The sequence below is a fragment of the Morone saxatilis genome, unplaced genomic scaffold (assembly GCF_004916995.1).
Source record: "Morone saxatilis isolate NCDOM2014 unplaced genomic scaffold, NCSU_SB_2.0 Contig7, whole genome shotgun sequence".
Classification (NCBI taxonomy): Eukaryota; Metazoa; Chordata; class Actinopteri; family Moronidae; genus Morone; species Morone saxatilis.
Window position 1 is genome coordinate 19,323,548 of NW_023340246.1, and position 17,858 is coordinate 19,341,405.

The 17,858-nt window shown below is 39.2% G+C and overlaps 1 protein-coding gene across 1 annotated transcript in view; it reads right to left on the reverse strand.

Moving 5' to 3' along the window:
* Window positions 1–17,858, reverse strand: part of galnt14 (UDP-N-acetyl-alpha-D-galactosamine:polypeptide N-acetylgalactosaminyltransferase 14 (GalNAc-T14)) — a 124,514-nt gene that overhangs the window by 100,128 nt on the left and 6,528 nt on the right. Inside the window, exon 4 of the mRNA XM_035679179.1 lies at window positions 13,201–13,370. Within this exon, the coding sequence (XP_035535072.1) occupies window positions 13,201–13,370 (170 nt within the window). The remainder of the gene's footprint in view (window positions 1–13,200; window positions 13,371–17,858) is intronic.

The following is a 17,858-nucleotide window of genomic DNA, read 5'->3' on the forward strand; positions in this document are numbered from 1 at the left end:
CCTTTCCTGTCTATCTACAGCTTTCACTATCCAATAAAGCCACAAAAAAAAAGTACTGGAACAAATTTGGACATCATCACAAAAAATAAACAAATTGGGGGATTTTATTAGGAGTTACAACAGATTCAGTAACTGATACAGTCCAGTTTGTTTAATACTGACAGAACTTCAACAGAACTAAAATAAGAACAAAAAACGGCACTTAAAGCTTTTGTTAATAAGAAAGAAGTGCTTGCCGTACTTCCGACAAGATTTGTGCTACAGTATATGTTGCAGGTCTTTGGTAATCAAAAATGAACCAAGAGACTACTGAAAACTATACTGATCAATTTTTGGGGCAATATATCAAATTTGGGGTTGATTAATCATTTCATTATTTAATTATTATTATTAAATGAAATCACTGTGAGATACAGAATGCATGTTTCCCACAACTGACATGTGCTTGTTCTCTAAATTTTGCTCTGAACCAGGCTACATGTAGACATCCCATGTTAGCACTTAATACCCTTTAATTGTCTTGTACTTAAACAGAAACACTGAACATGCTCTTACTCTTAATTGTTTGTTCAGAAGGGATGCACTTAAAATGTTTTTAGGACATCTAGCTCTTGTTCCGATGGAGTTTGAATGTCCTTAATTACAGCTTTGTACAAATGCATCAGCTGAATGAATTACAGCTGCAGCGATCAGACCCAACAGAATCGTTAGAGGAAGAGAAAGAGTGCGATCAATGTATCCCTAAAGTGAATGTCATATAATGTAACATAAATGAAACAAAAGACAATGCTTTGACTCAAATTATAAATATAGTTTATATTTAAATAGAAATCATATATAAAAGTAAATAATCTTGTCACTACCACTGCCACTCCACTATCTAACAGACATTAATTTCCAGTCTTACAGTCACATTTTCACACCTGAGATGTACTTTCACACTAAATTTGCACGAAGGTCACAGATTACTTCATACACTTGTAAACAAACACATTCATGGCAAAAAAAACCTGATGAAAACTGGATTGGTAATATCGACTAAATTTGGATCAGTGCTGCACTGACTGCCAATCTATCTGTCTCTCTCTTTCTCCCTCTACATCTCTTTTTCTATTCACCTCTTTTCTATCCTAATGCACACACGCAGAACACACACCTGCAGGGATCAGGCAGTATTGACTGTTCCCTGGCTCCAACTCAATTTAAATATGGCCTGAAGCAGAGACAAAATAAGATGGAGGAGGGAGGAAAAGGACAGAAGATGGAGGAAGAAGAAGAACGGAAGGAGGAAGGAAGGAGGGGAGTAAACAGAGAGAAAAAACACCAGGAAAAGAGAGAGTGGAAAAGGAATGAGGGAGCAGGTAAGGGTGGTAGAAACTGAGGATCAGTGCTGCTCAATACAAGAGTAACACGCATGGACACACACACAGAGCAGAGGTAGACAAGAAGAAGTGGATGTAACAGTGATCTTTCTTGTGAGGAGTGGCGGTGACAGGATGGTTGACAGGCACTTACACCAGCCAATCAATGAAGACAGATCAATATGTGACTGGGCCAATCGATGGCTGCCACAACCTCTGTGACACACACACACACACACACACACTCATGTATACTATCATTACACAGCCCCATTTAAAGCCATGTCAAGGTCGACGGTACATATATATTTCACATTAAAGTTAAAGTAAGTGCAGTGTAATAATAATTATCATATTTCACAGCATGTCATTGAATTCATTACTTTGTAATATTGATGTTACATTGGTCTATTATAGGCCACGAGGAGGCCATGTTGGATAATCCTAAACAGGATTCACAAATTAGTCACTCAATAAAATGTCTTCTCATTAATATATTTACTGTAGTTATTATGCATAACTTGTTAGGTTATGCACCCTCAAGATGTTTTTCTAACATTGCTTTAGTGTAATTTCATTTTAAAGTCACATCTAATCTGTCACAACAGCTGCCTCAGTTTTTATTAATGTCCTCAGGGTACCTCTCTGTCCGTGCCTCCAGCCACCTGTCACTTCCCCCTGCAAGCCCACCACAAATTTCTGAGGAACTTTCCACACCTGCCATTTTATACCTGTCAACTGCGGACACACCTGCCCCTTACAATCTCATCAAACCTGCAGTGCTCACCAGACCCTTTACCGGTTCCCCAAAATCATGTAATCATAGGCTACTGTCTTCATAAAGGAGGGAATATCTTTTGGAAAAATGGTGTTCATCTCTCCAACCCAGAGACTTGTAGAATATATTATGCCCATTAAAACTAGCTGCTATTGAGGCTTGTGTGCCACTTTATGTTGGTTTTTATTTACATTAATCAGCCATCTGATTAATAAAGCTAATGTAGGTATTCTGACCCCTTGTCCCCTTGATTGTGACCAGTTCACCCAAAACAGGGATTCTTCTTTCTCAGATTGCTTTATTTGAATAACATCTGAAGGCCTGAAGATGTAAAGTCAGTCTAAAAAAACACAAGATAGTTTTGTGTGGAAATGTAATACTTTTTTTCCTATTCCGCTGATCATTTTGTGACCCCTAAGATTTATCTTGCAATTCCTTGGGAGGGTCCTGACCTCCAGGTTGGAAACCATTGCTTTGGATATCTTAATGCTTGATATAATCAACACTATCATCACTATCTACCGTGTATGTTATTCTATGATGAGATCTGGACTTTACTTTTGTGCTGAACAGTCTATTGTTCAACCTACGTCATCTACTTCTGCTGAGAGGAATAAAATGCACAAAGGACCCAGCAGTGCAACACACAACATCAATAGATGTATGGTAAAGTGTTTCAGGCTGGAATGTTTCTTTAAGTTTCACTATCCATGCCTGAAATATAAGAGGGCTTAAAAACTCTGTCTTTAATCTGCCTCCGCCCCTTCCTCTCCATCTCGCCTTCATGACTGAAGTGGATTTAAGAGGTGAAATCAATGAGACATCAGAGCTTCACTAGGATCCACCATCTCAGTCTATTTTAAGGTCCAGCTCTGCTTCTTTCAAATACTCTGTGTGTTTTCTCACATTATAATTTACTGTAATTCTCTGCACTCATCAACAAAGCACATCATACAAAAGAAGAGGAATTTGGAGAAAACCACTGCAGAAAGATGAAGAAAGGACAGAATCCAATAGCAGTGAGGCGAAATAAGAGCCAAACAAATCTAATCAGGTATCAGAGAAGATACAGTTGTAACGCCGTCTGCTCTGTGATTGTTTCGTCATGCAGTTGTCTCAGAAGCATAGCAGGACGGTTAGCTGAGGCGCTAGCTAAGGTAAAGCCGCTTAGCATCACTGTCACTCTGTGCTCTTGTAGAGCACCAGGGTGCTTCACGGCTCAGGTTCCACATCAGCAGATTACCCACAATACACCAAGGGGATTTCCTCGCCTCAGAGAGAGCTTTCTGCCGTGGCTTGTGCTGTTTGTTAAATTCAGTGTAAACAGTGGTAAACGTGACAAGAGTCATCATGTATTTTCTGACACAAAGGGGGTTGACTGGTAAACCACAGTTCAGACATTAGATTCTGTCTCAGAAGAGTCCTGATTGAACAAAGATGTTAATCAATACAATGGGTAGATGGGACTGAATATGACTGAATATAAGGTTTCTGAATATCCACATATCTGTATGACACAAAGTTTCAAAGTTCAGTTTCACAGAGTGAAAGTGTCACAATTTTCCTTTTCTTTTTGACTTTTATACCATGTTTTTCAGAATAAACATTTATTTAGCTGATTCTTTTATCCGACTTAAAATAAGTGTGTTCAACCCAACATTGCAAGAATCATGCAAGTACAGAAACTTGCTACAATACATTTTGCTACTTGAAACCCAATCTAGAAAATGTCATGCATACTGAGTTCAACCTCATGGACAGAAAACAACATTTTTAGTCAGCAGATTTATTTACATAGCAATAATTAATGTCACTAATAGATTCTTCTCAAGAAACAATTACATTTGCAACATACTCATTACATCTTAGAAATAATCAAGGAAAATAGCCTGAAAAGAGAATCTAAAAATCATTAGCAAGTGTCAAAGGTCCAAAACTCTGAGGGCTTTTGAATTAGCCCAGCCACAGACTTCTAAATTGTTCCCCAAACCCTCGATTTTTCTCTCACTAGTTTTCTGGCTCTGGCACCCCTATCCTTAATCCTATCAACAAAGCTCTGATTGTATTAGTTGTTCTTCCAAACAGGGACACAGTTGTCAGTGAGTACACCATCATACCTTTTTAAATCAGTGAAAAGAATCTGAGATATGGGCAGTTATTCAGACATAATTAACCACATTTAGCCTCTCTAATCTAGACGTCTAGACATATATCGACTGGCAAATCACCAAGCCAATGTTTACTTTGAGGAAGTGAGTAAAGTAATGCACTGGAAGATTCTTAAAGTTTCTGGAGGTCAAATGTGTGTTTTCAAATCCCAGCCTTTTTGCAGAACATCGGTTCACGGCAAATCAGAGCCTCGAGGCTGTTTCATGTTTCCTCCATCTGCTTTTGATACCAGACTCTGTGATCATTCATCACTGGAGCAGGTAATCAAATAAACAAGCTTGACGAGGGAAAATAAAAATCATTCAGTGTCAGAGTTCAGAGGGTTTATTTCATTGTGTTTTTTTTCGGGGCTTGTGATCTGAGAAGGATGAGGAGCGTCAGCGTAGGAGGCAGCAAAGCTAATACAGTGATTAATGTTTAGCTGCATGTTGTGATTCATGGAAACATGACTAAGAGGTTGACTGAGTGTGAAAGACGCTGACGCCAGTGCGCACACACGCACACACACTCACACTTTGCAGACACAAACTCACAAAGGCATGGACAGTGTTATTGAATGACTGCATGATCTAGTTAGTGATAAGTGTTCAAGGATCGCTGGGTCACAGTGTAATGAAATAATTAGTAACCAACTCAGTGGACCGTTGATGTTTGTTCCCCTACAGCACAGGCCTGTCTCTGGTTGCCGATGGTTACGAGGAGGATCCCTCCATTTTGGAGCAGTGACAACAAAACACTTGAGCGTTATCACATCTCCCACCCTGGCAAAACAATGAAAATGACAAATGTGTGCAGGGTGGAGTGTTGTTCAGTTTGGGCTTCAGAGGAGAGAGAATGGATCATTTTACAAGCTTTTAATGTCACGACTTCAATGTGGTGATATTTATCTCTTGACCAGGGGATGCCTCTGTTGTTTTGGTAAAAATGTGTTTCCTTGTGCTATCATCTACAACATTTAGAACTGTTTTGTTGCTATTTTCTTTTTATCCAAAAACATACTTTCTCATTTGCCCCTAGTGGTATCTAGCTATGTCAAAAGTTTTGGTTTTATTTACAGAGGTTTTGAGATATCAAAAGTATAAACACTTGATGCAAAACACTCAAAAATGCACCAAAAGACTCCTTTCTTTTGCAGAAATAAAGAACAACTTCTAGCGTGATGTGCCGTGGGATTTGAACTGATTGCAACATTAGTAAATTACCTTTTTAAAAAACACAGCAAGGGCTGTGGATTTGGATTATTCTGACTATGTTTGAACTTGTTAGTTCTTACTGTTGTTTGTTTTCATAATGGAAGGTACTTTTGTATTCTTTCAACGAATGATGTTCTTTATATATAATTTATCTCCCCTACACACCCGGGGATAACTGCCTAATTATCCATGAGGTTTCTTAATGAAAAAAGACAGATAAAACTATTTTGTCGTTCTCATGAAGACTTGTTTGCTGGCAAGAACTATCCATGAAAAACAAATGCTAGACTGAGTATGGAGAAACTTTTTTGCTCTTTTCTTCCGGAGGGCTAATGTGTTGTCCATATATTGCAGTGACTTTAGCGGAGCACTCAGAAGAGCACTTGTAATGGTTGTGGGAAAGCCAATCACTGTTGACCACTGCTTGACTGAACGATGGACTTGCTTGTGCTTCTGAATTTCCAGAACTGACAAGACCAGGCCAGTTAAAATACACTGGCATGGATGCAGGTGCGTGTACCAGGTTTGTTATAAAACACAGTTTGAGTCTTTAAAACGTAGCAATATAAACTGCTAGCAACATTAACACTGTAGATAAGGTAGCGTGATTTAATAGCGTTACAGCATCACCGAGAGCTCCAGAGAGATAAGTACTGCTCCGACCAACTTGCCAGACCCTTGTTTTTCTGCTGTAATGTGATTTTAACACTGATTAGCAAAGGTCATTATACAGATAGAGAAATCTTAACATTTTACATTACATTACACAAATTTGCATCACTGTTGTAATCCACTGCAACTTTTGTGAACCAAAGCTAACTAGTACCAGGCTAGCTACAATCATCACCTTTCACTGCAGGCAGTGAGTATTTAATAGCCAAGGGGTTTCAATTTCCATAAAGATTTGCAAAATACATTCATGTTAACTGTTTGTTTGGTTCAAGTTGTACCATCAATGCTGAACTAGACAATGTGGCAAGGTCGTGGGAATTACACGGCTGTTGGCGTCTCCAAAATGCCTTTTTGACATATATTCTGACTTTAAAGTTAGTGAAACAATACACTCAGGGACAAACGAATCCAAGGTGTTCTTATCATGACACCTTTTACAAAAATTCCACCAAAGGAATATTTTTTCTTACTCTGCATTGAATGAACTAGTTTTGTTACCATTTATCTTACATTGTACAAAACATTTCCTCTTGTTTTCCTTTGTCTTGCATTAGAACGGTTTCCCTACCTCGTTCTTGTTGCCATATCAACCCATTGTGTAGTACTGTAGGACATGTTGCCTCTCTGTACTGTATCAACCCATTGTCTTCATGCTTGGATCTAATCCCTGCGGTGGAGCGGCTGTTGGGCTTATAGACTGTCTGTCTGTCGGAGAGCAGACGGAGGGAGGTTCCCCTGTTCACCGAGATAATAGCAGAGCACTGGAGTGGAGTGGTTTATACACACACACACACACACACACAGCCTCTCAAGCTCTGCATGTGGCAATTATCTCTCCTCTCAGCAGCTTGTGGCATCTCCCCCATCTCCTCTCCTCTCCTCCTCTTCTCCTCCATCTCTTCTTGTCTCCTCACCCTAATCTCCTCTTGACTTTTCTTCCTCCACTTTCCTCCTACAAACACCTTCTCTCTCCTATCTTTCCATCTTTCCTTAAGCCGTCTATTGCTCTCCTCTCATCTCTTTCCTCACCTCCTCCTTCAAACTTGAGATAGTGACAGAGCACTCCTCCCATACACAATGACAACCTGAACAATCTGCCTCCCTCCCATAAACAGAAACACTGCTTTAAAAGAGAAAAAGCTCTCCACACCTCGCTGGTCCGCCTTCCCACCTAAGAACACCACTGTTTTTAAATCAGTGACTCTGCAATACAACTGATCGCCTGAGTAAACAGACGCTTTGAAGATAAATGTCAAAATCAGACAGCCGAAAACATAAGACTGCCCAAAAACATGTCAACCATAGTTTTCTGAAGGGACACTTTGTAACCTGGTGTTTGTGTTTACCCATTGCTTTTGACTTTGTAGCTGAAGCCAGACAAGCTCATTTGCATCTTCTTTGACACAAACACACAAAGATGTAAATGTAGCTTGTGAGTTGCAAACCTAGTGTTAAAAAAAATATGAAGCGACTTTACATTCTGACTTAGACGTAAGGGGGTTCTCATTTACTTTAATCCATAGTTCTGAGTGGAGTTTTCCTGCAGCCACAACCAGTGGCTTTGGTTTCAGCATTCAGGCAACAAAATAGGAAATAAGAATTGACTTGCAGTAGGATCTACATGCTTAAAAGTTCCCAGTATTCATATTTGTGTTGCCACTAAATCTCAAGAAATGCTTATATTAGGAAAAGTAGACCGATGATGGAATTAAAAATAGTCTTTATTTGATTGTTTAATTTTTGTGTCCAGCGAGACAAGAAAATATCATATACAGCTGGGATGTTTGAATTAGATACTTGTTGGAAAGGGAACTTGAATGTGGAAAACCAGGTATAATAACTGTCTCTATCTTTACTTCTTCTCAGTAACCACAATGGAACAATGAATAAGTATAGCTATGTTTCATTCTCATTAGTTTATACTTTATTTCCAGGACCAAAAATGTCCTGTGGTGCTGCAGGTAAAGTTCCTAAAAATTTTCTTGCAGTCGAAAAAAGGCAGCGCTGTTGGTTGCTGCTTGATCAGAAACTGATTTATTTAATTTATTCAAATATGGGAGGAAGGCACATGTATGAAAAACAACCTATACATGTAATACATTACTCTTTCTTTAAATTCTGTGAAGACTAAAATCAGGCAACATTACACTCCTGCTGCCTCTAAACAGCATGGAATTCATCCCTGTTGAGAATGCCCAGTACATCCACAGTCTCTTATTGTCTGGGATTAAGTATCTTAGTTTTCCAGAGTTCTTCCAGCCTGAAGGCTATAGGGAGACCAACCGTGCATCTTCAGCTTTTGAAGCTTGATTCTCTAATCTTTAGGTTATTGTTGCCCCACTGAGAAAATCACCAACCTGGAGCCTGTTTTCTAAGCCTGCTGTGCTTTCTCTACTGGGGCTTTCCATTAGAGTTGTAATCTACCTCTAGAGTGGTTCTCTTGTTTTTGTCACTTTATATTCATTTCTAAGGCTTATTGCTAAGGTTCGATTGCACCACACTACCCAAAGATGACCTGTCATTCAAACAGTGTCTTTCTTTTCATTTTTGAGGGGAGAGGTTTGAGTTTCTCTGATCTTTATGCAGTATGGGCACTGTTTTTAATGTCTTTATTGTATTATTATTGCAGTGAGTTTGTCTTACATATCCTTACACATAAGACTAAACTGTAGCATTAAAAAGTAATAACATGAAAATGTAATTTATTAGGATAAAGAGTGAATCCTTGAACTTGGATGGACTTAGTAGAAACACATTACAGCTCGGCAGTACAAGGGTAAAAGTCACATGAATCATTGTAAATAATGTGGTAATAACATGATTTTATTTTTTCCTATTAGGATCATGATAGGGCAAGAGGGGGTAATAATTTAAAGCTCTATCATTATCCTGCTATTACCAAGATATTTCCATTGGGTAATAATAATCTTATTAAAAATCCTAGCTCTAAATTGCTCTTCCCTGGTTATAATGTTATATGCTGTTTTCCAAAGCAAATGTGGTGAATTATACGTTTCAGGTGCAATATGCAATGTGAAGTGATAGTTACTGGCCCTATGAATACAAAAGCAGATGATGCATTATACATATATGTGTACATATATATATATATATATATATACAAATGCATGTCTGCTTGAGTTAGATTTTTTAAACACTTGAATGAAAATGTATTCTCATATTAGTTTATACTGTGAGGGAAATGAGAGGGTCTGCACGAAAATAAGTGAAACAACTGGAGATGGGTATGTTTTGAAATCATTCAGTCTGAGCTGTCACACATTATGGGTACCGGGAAGCATCCGCACTGTCACTCCATCAACTTCTCCATTGACAGAGACTGAAAACTCCAGCTCAAAATTCACCTCACGTTTTATCTAAATGCAGCTTGCTCAGAAAGATGGACAAACACAAACACTCTGACTTTGAAAAATGCTGCTCCAATTTCTCTCTGCACTGGTCATGTACAATATTTTATCATCTTTGGAAGTCAAATATTAAGATTTACTTAAAGGACCAGTGTGTAGAATTCAGTGGCATTTAGTGGTGAAAATACAGATTGCACAAAGCAGATACTATGGTGGCCACTAGTTTGCAAAAAATGCGAAAGGCCCTTTCTAGAGCCAGTGTTTGGTTTGTCCATTACGGGTTACAGTAGAAACATGGCGGTTAAACATGGCTGACTCTGTAGAAGAGGACCTGCTCCCTCTGTAAAACCGGAACACAGTGAATATTATATTCCATTTCTGCCAATAGAGCCTACTTAATGTTACACACTGGACCTTAAAAAAACGGCTTAAATCATAATTTTGGTACATTTTTGACTTGGTCAGTGAAAAAGTTGCTGGGAATCCAACCGTAGTTATTAGAGGTAAATGCTCAACTACATATCACCCTTATCAAATCTACTCCAACCAGTCCTTTAATATTTGTGCTCTTTCTAAAAATTACTGTCACCCTAATTTCCACCAAATACCCCCCTTTGGAAACAGAGCCGAAGAGTAGGAAGCACCGCGGTGAGTCTGCAGTAAAAGAGAAGGTGTTTCTAAGAATACAAAACCTCAGTGGCTTCAGTCGGGTATTTCGCCGCAGTTTTTTTTTTACCATCCTAGCGGAGTATGGGGTGTTATCACTTTTCCTGCCAAGCGTTCCTGAGATCTACAGCTACACGGTAACTGAGTTAACAGATAATCACATAACAGCAAACCCCCCTCGTCCACACACACACACACATACACACCCTTCATCGCTGTCCCATTCGAGATAAATGAGCACTATCAGCCCCCTACCTCCCTACTAACAGATTAATGTGTAAGTGTATCCCTGGTTTCCTGCCTCCTACACACACTTCTCACTTCCTCTGTGAAACGCACACACACACACACACACACACACACACGCATTCACACACTGCTCAGCTGCCTTATGTCAGCTCGACAGCCAATCTCCCTCCTCCAGAAACACAGCAGATGATGCAGGCGAAAGACACAACGCACCTACACACATTAGTGTAGACATGTGGACATGTAAAAAGACACACACACACACACACACACATACACACACACACTTGTGTGCACACAGTTTGACACACAGTGTTAAAAGCAGCAGACAAGCTATGATTGAGTCAGACATCTGTGGGATACATTTTTAAAACGTTGCACACACACGCACACACACACAGTGATGTGAGTGATGATGTATATTCCAGTTATGCTAACAGATTTTAGCTTCCTACGTGAGTTGTGCAGCTATAACCTGCTGTGCTTACCACCGGCAGCCGCAGCAACAGCCGCAGACATTCAGGACTTAGTCATGTTCCCCGTAACTGCCAGAACAAATAGCCACCCAATTAACGCCCACACACAGCTTCCTATTAGAGAGCTGGGTCACCATGAGCTGCCTGGTAACCTTTAATCACACAGCGAACATTGGCTAAAAGTCACAACAGGGACAAATGGATGTTCCAGCTGAATGTGTTTGTCTCCATTAATCTTCTTTTTTCTGTGCTTCTGTAGCTTCACAAAAATATATAAAACAAACGGAAATCCCTCAGCGGATGTAAAAAGGTAGTTTACACATTGTCAGAGGCATCCAGAATAAACAATGTCAGAGGTAGCTCTGAACAAACATATGGGCGTTCTAGAGAAAACATGAAAACAATAATAGCACCTAAAAATGTGGTAAATTAACCCTTTTAAAGAATAAGGATCGTATAATTTAAATTGCCATCAAAAAATTATGAAAAGACCATAACCAACAATGTGTCTCTTAATATTTGCTGACTTCCCTACCCTGTGGTCTGTGGTCCACCGGCTCCTACTGAACATCAAAATCTTAAATACTCTTTAAAAGAAATTCTTATCTAACATCTAAAACTGCTTGTCACTGTAGTTTTTTATCAAACATTAGTCAAACAAGTGGAAATAGTGCATTTATGGGGACTATTTTCAGCGGCAGATTAATGCACATTTGGTGCCCTAGAGGGTATTTTGGGACAGCAGGACTTTGTATGTGGGATTGAGTCAAAACAAACTGCAGTGTGGGTGTTTATGGTGAAAAAGGAACAGGCCACCCAGTGCAACAGTGTGGCTCATTGATCTGTTTTTAATCGTTGAAACGATGGAGCTCTGTGGCCCAGAGGAAGAAGATGTATCACAATTTGGATACACACAAAATGCTTGTTAGTAGGATCAATTAATTGTTGGTTTTGGTCTTTTCCTGGCATTTTTTGACAATAAAGAAGTTTCAGAATCTCGCCAATCCTTCCTTTAATTGTACTTGGGTCAGTCAGTACAAACTCAAGTTGGATGGGGGAAAAAAATGTAAACTTGACACAACTGCACTCATGAGCCCAAACTTTATAAACATTTAAAATAGGTTGAATTTGAGAGGAAATATGTATAAATTCCAGCATCCCACTGAATACTTCTATCCAAATATTTAATTTCCTGAAGACATACAACAACTAAGACATAAGACAGCTAGATGAACTAAGTCTTACAGGCAGATGCAGAATATATATCTGATTTTGCCATACAATGTAGAAAAATGTTAATTTGAGACATGCATTCAGAGAAAAGGTTCAAGAAACTAAAAATGATATTAAATCACATAAAACGAACATCCTTAATCAGACCAAGACAGGAAATATTCTGATGTAATCCATTGAAAAACTGCTCTATGCTGATATCATTTTTGACATATCACCAGACAGTATGCCAAAAATGATAAAAAGAAAAAAACATAAAGGAGTTAAAAGTGGAATGAAAGATCAAAGTACTTGTACCTTGTTTGCTGAGAGCATCATGGAACAAATAGGTGAGTATGTGTGTGTGTGTGTGTGTATCACGGTAGTCTGGCTTCATTGGACCTCTTCAAGCGTTCCACAAGTGCCTGGAAGTTTTTATCTCGTGAAATGTGTAAGAAGGCGGCTGCTGTCAAAGCGACGAGCTCCTTATCTTCCTGCTGAGCGAGGAACGGGGACAGCGCTCTGCTAAGAGGATTTCTATTTTGGTGTTTAATTTAATTTCTTAGCGGACAGACGGATAGTAATTTGGAGGTTTTTCTGTGAAAACGTGTTTGGTTCCATAATCTAAATTTGTTTTAATACAGATAGGGGATTAATTACGAGCTCAAGGAGCTGCTGTGTTACTGTTTGACTGCGTCTTTGTGTCTGTGTGTGTGTGTGTGTGTGTGTGTGCCTACCTGTAATACTGAGAGCTGATCCGTAGTGTTGTGTGTATTTTGATGTGTTTGTTCATGCCTGCAGGCCACTGGAGTTTGGGTTTGTATGTGTACTGATTCATACATCACACTGTTGAGTGTGTGCATAATAAACATAATCCGCTAGAGGTCGGATTGAACACACAACACAGCTGTCTTTCTCAGGTTATACAGATATAGTTCCCTACACACTGACCCAAACCAAAGAAATGAGCAAAAGGAGAAGTGTGGGTGTAGTATTACATTTATTTTTTCTGTGTGTAGTGTCATGTGAGTTTCTTGTTTGTGCGTGTGTGTGTACCTGTAGTGTCGTGTGTCTCTCAGGGCTCGGTTGCTGGGGATGCGTTCACTCTCCCTCTGGTTGAAGGCGTACAGGGTGTAGGGGTCGTCACCGGGCTTCCAGCGCCGAGCGCTCAAGTAGCTCCGCTCGTCAAAACCCTCCAACATGTCCTCCCACTCTGCATCCGAGATCTGTCAATCAATCAGTCAAGATAATCAGTGAGTCAATCCAGGCTACAAACACTTATATTACATATTTAGTCTAAACAATGTCTGAGAACAGAGAAAAATAGCTATGAAGTTTTTTAATTAGTTTTTCTGTCCAAACATCATCCAAAACCCAAAGGGATTTAATTTACAGGATGCAAAATAGAGTAAAGAAACTATACAGATCTATTTGTATCGGCACCAGGACTTCTGATTGCAGTTCATTGTTTTCTGTGTAAACCAACACACAGGTGATGCGTATTGATGCACAACATTGCAGGATCACACACATCATTTCATTTAATTCCCAGCATTGATTCACATTTTACATGTCTGCACATCCAGGTGACTGCACCTTCAGTCTGTATGGTGTGTCACACTTAACTGTCTTTTAAAGGAAAAAAGAAAAATTACTAAATCAATCAGTGTGAGAATACTCTGTCGGTAAGTGATTATTTTTTCAGTTATTTTGTACTCGATGATCAGTGTTTTATCAGTTTTCCCAAAAAACGTATTCATTTCTATAAATAAATCCATACAGGCATCATCAGAAGGCACACATACATACACTCTTTGCAGGAGCTGCATAACAATTATCTGCACAGTTAGTCAATAAATCCATGAAATTATCTAGCTGTTGTGCATCCAATTTATCAGTCTGTCAACCACCTAATCAATCACTTAACTGCAGTGATGTATCAATTATTCAGTAACTAAAGACCCTTTACTGCACATCGGTGTTATTCACAAGAGTTAACCCATGTTAAAACCAAATGAAATGTCTCAGAGCAGCGAGTGCGTCTCTTGGCCTGAGGGTTTTGTTGACTGACATTTTCTCTGCCTCCGTCACCAGACTGGATGACAACTGAATGTGAGAGTTAGTCATAAATGTCACATTGTGAGTCTTGTATTGTAACCTATGATTATCCACCAAAGACATGTTGAGTGTGTGTGTGTGTGTGTATGTGTGTTCTACTGTCCACAATGAGGGCCTTTTTAAAAGCATCAAGAGAGCTTTTAGAGGTAATTTCACTTAAAGAAGATTCAAGGGGGGTGGGGGTTAACTCTCTGCTCTTTGGTATTTAAGAAGATGAATGTTGAACTTCCGTTTTCCATCCTCTTTGTTCTTTCCTTGTTTTGCGACTAAATGCTGCACTTTGTCTCTCAGCAGCTTACGATTTACTACAGCGTTGCACTTCTGCTCATACTGTAAAGGTTTTTGTTGGAGGTTGCTAAAGTTCACCAGTCAAGTCAAGATTGTTTTCACCCCTGTAGTTTTGTCAAGTTGCTTTTTAATTTTGGTCTGTTTCCGAATCATTCTCATGTATCACGCTTAGAAAATCACTGCCTTAACACTTCCCACAATCAGCAGATGGAGTAGTTTAGCAAATACACCAGTCTAAACAAACCCAACCAAATGGGCAAGAGTCTGTTTGAACTATATCAAACTGGGCAGGTTTGAAACTTTACCTAACATAAGGTTTTAGATTCATGCTTTTACCTTCAAGACAGCCACGGGTTTTAGCTCATTTCGGTAATATATGAAAATCACACGCAGAGGCTTAAAAACTTGCTTGAGAAGCAGAAGGTAATCCATCTTACCTTTAGTTTTTTGTCACTTATCACTTAGAGGTAATGAATGTTCAGTTCATTTTGACATCTTAGAATTAATGGCTGGCTGCTGAACTGCACTGCATTCATTGTTTTTGCTGTTGGAAAATCAACCCCAGAATAATGAGAACACAGGGAGGTTGTGAGAAGAATACTGAGAATTTCTTGAAGACTTTTTTTTACTTTTCAACCGCTCATTCTCAGATGTCTGGGTGTCCTTGAACACATCAGTGGGGTGGAGACTCTTCAACTGAAGTACCACACAACAAAGACTTAACTTAATAATAAAATAAAGGGAACTGAATGTTCAGTGAGATTAATATTTTAGTTTGAGGTTTCTGCAAGTTGATTTTCTTGATACAGTGAATAAATACTAATACTACTATTACAGCAACTACTAATACTAATACTACTACTACTACTACTAATACTACTACTACTACTACTACTAATAATAATAATAATAATAATCAATATGACTGTAAATCAACCATAAAAAAACAGTTTTGAAAAAAGCCACAAATCATGTAAATAATGAAATACAGTGACACCTGTCTGATGCTAAGGGTCCTGAATAGCAAGTCTTCTCCACTACTTACTACTTTTATTAAACATACAAATTCTAACAAGATCTGTAGCTTCTTCAGCCAATCATGCTTTCTCAATTGTGGAACACCCAACTGAAATAAGAGGCCGTGCCACCCACCATACCTTCCCACACAGTCTCAAGGCCCAACTTCTGCAAAGTCAGACGTGAACATTTTTCATCTACAATTGCCAATTTTATTATTGTTGTTGTTATTATAGGCTGACCTGCTGCTAATTTGTCCCATGTTCCTTTGCTTTGCATGGCCTGGCATATTCACTAATACTTTATTAATAATGTGGTATGGTCGTCTTATGTGTTAGGTGTATGATATTACCATTTTACTAACTTTTAATACTGTATCAAGATCAACATTATGATCACATTTTATTCATGTCTTATTTCTTATTGCATGTCTGCATGCGTCAAAAACATGATTAAAATCTGCATTTCTTGGCTGTGTTTTGTTGCTTTGTGTTGATTGTATTATATGGCTACATATAGTGAATAGTGGATATTGTTACTGTATTACTGTATTAAAGTTTAGCTGTTTCCTGTTGCTCTGCATTTTCTTGGTTCTGAAAAGGCTTATTATATTGCTGTGGCTGTCTTTGTTGGCATTTTGTTTTCTTGCTGTCTGTTTAACGTTCACCTCATAAAAACATTTCCCCAAAAAGACTGCAGTTGAAAACGAGCCAGCTGGCACATTCACAGAAATGTCGATTAATGTGTGTTATCATTATAAATAAATAAATTAAATGAACTTAAATAAAACATATGCAGTTTGTAGTTAATGGGCTAAAGCATACAACAGCAGCTATATGGCCCGTTAATATGCTAATCAGAGACCAAGTTCTCAGTGTGAGGCACAGTAAGAGTCAGTCCTCCTTCATGTTATTCTGCACAGAAGAAACAACCAACTCTGCAGAAACTGCCGACTTCTCCAGAAAATACAAAAGTTATAAAATGAGATGTAAAGTGTTAATGTAGCATATAAATCCTGCTCAGCTTCTAACAGCTGGTGGAGAAAAACACAAAGTGGCAGCGACTTTAGAACAAAAAATAGCTACAGCTGCACTTTCTGTCTGTCTGAGCTCTGCTGTGAGTGTGTGTGTAGTTTTAAAGAGAGCGTAGATCATTCATGAGACAGTACAGATGCCTGTTTGCATGCAGGAAGGAGTGTATAGTGTGTGTGTGTGTGTGTGTGTGTGTGTGTGTTGTCTGAACGACTGAGAGAGTAAATGTGTTTGTGGATCATTTATGAGTGTGTGTGCTTGTAGGTATCTTTGGAGAGGCTGAGGAGTGTGTTTCAGTTGACAGAGAGGGAGTGTGGGTTTCTGTGTGTGTTTGTGTAATGCATAAGAGAGAGAGAGAGAGAGAGAAAGAGAGAGAGAGGATGCTGCTTTGAGGGCGAGAGATAAAAAGAATGTACATTATCATTCTCTCTCTCTCTCTCTTTTGCCCTATCATAAACGTAACACAGGAGCTTCAGCAAAAACCCCAGAGGCCATATTTCTCCCCAACGACCACACACACTGGCACATAGTGGAGATGAATAGACACACACACACACACACACACACACAGGGTCACAGTGCTGATGGTGTGTGTAACAGAACAACGTTAACGGTGGAGCAGCAGTCTGGATGGAGGGATGCGGAAAACAACTGACACTCCTCATCTTCTTCTTCTCTTGTCCTCCTCCTCCTCCTCCTTCTTCTTCTCTCCTCATTATTCAGCCATACGACTTGCTGATGCGACACATTGTCTAAATGGGGCCATTAGAGGGCTGGGAGTCAGACTCTTTCTGTGTGTGTGTGTGTTAGTCTGTGTTGCTAGTTCTTCCCCTGGTGGCTGTAACAACAAAGCATGAAGAACAAGAGGGAGGGGGAGAGAGAGAGAGAAAAGGGGGAGGATGGAGGGATGGATGGATGGAAAGAGAGGGAGGTAGAGAACAGAGGGAAAGAGGACAAAAGAAGTGGGAGGGAAAGTGGGAGGCAAGGAATATAGGAGAAGATAAAGGGTAAGGAGGGATGGAGAAAAAAGGGAAAAAATAAAGACAGAAAGAAGGACAGAGGAGGGGATAGAGAATAGGGTAGGAGAGATAGATTGAGTGAGAAAAAGACAGGGAGAGAAGAAAGAGACAAAATGGGAAATAAAAAGGTGAAAATAGAAAAAAAAATGTGGATGAGAGAGAGGGAAGACGATAGCAAGGGAACAAAAGGATGGAAGCAGACAGGAAGAGAGAGAAGAAAGAAAGAAAGAAAAGAGGAAGA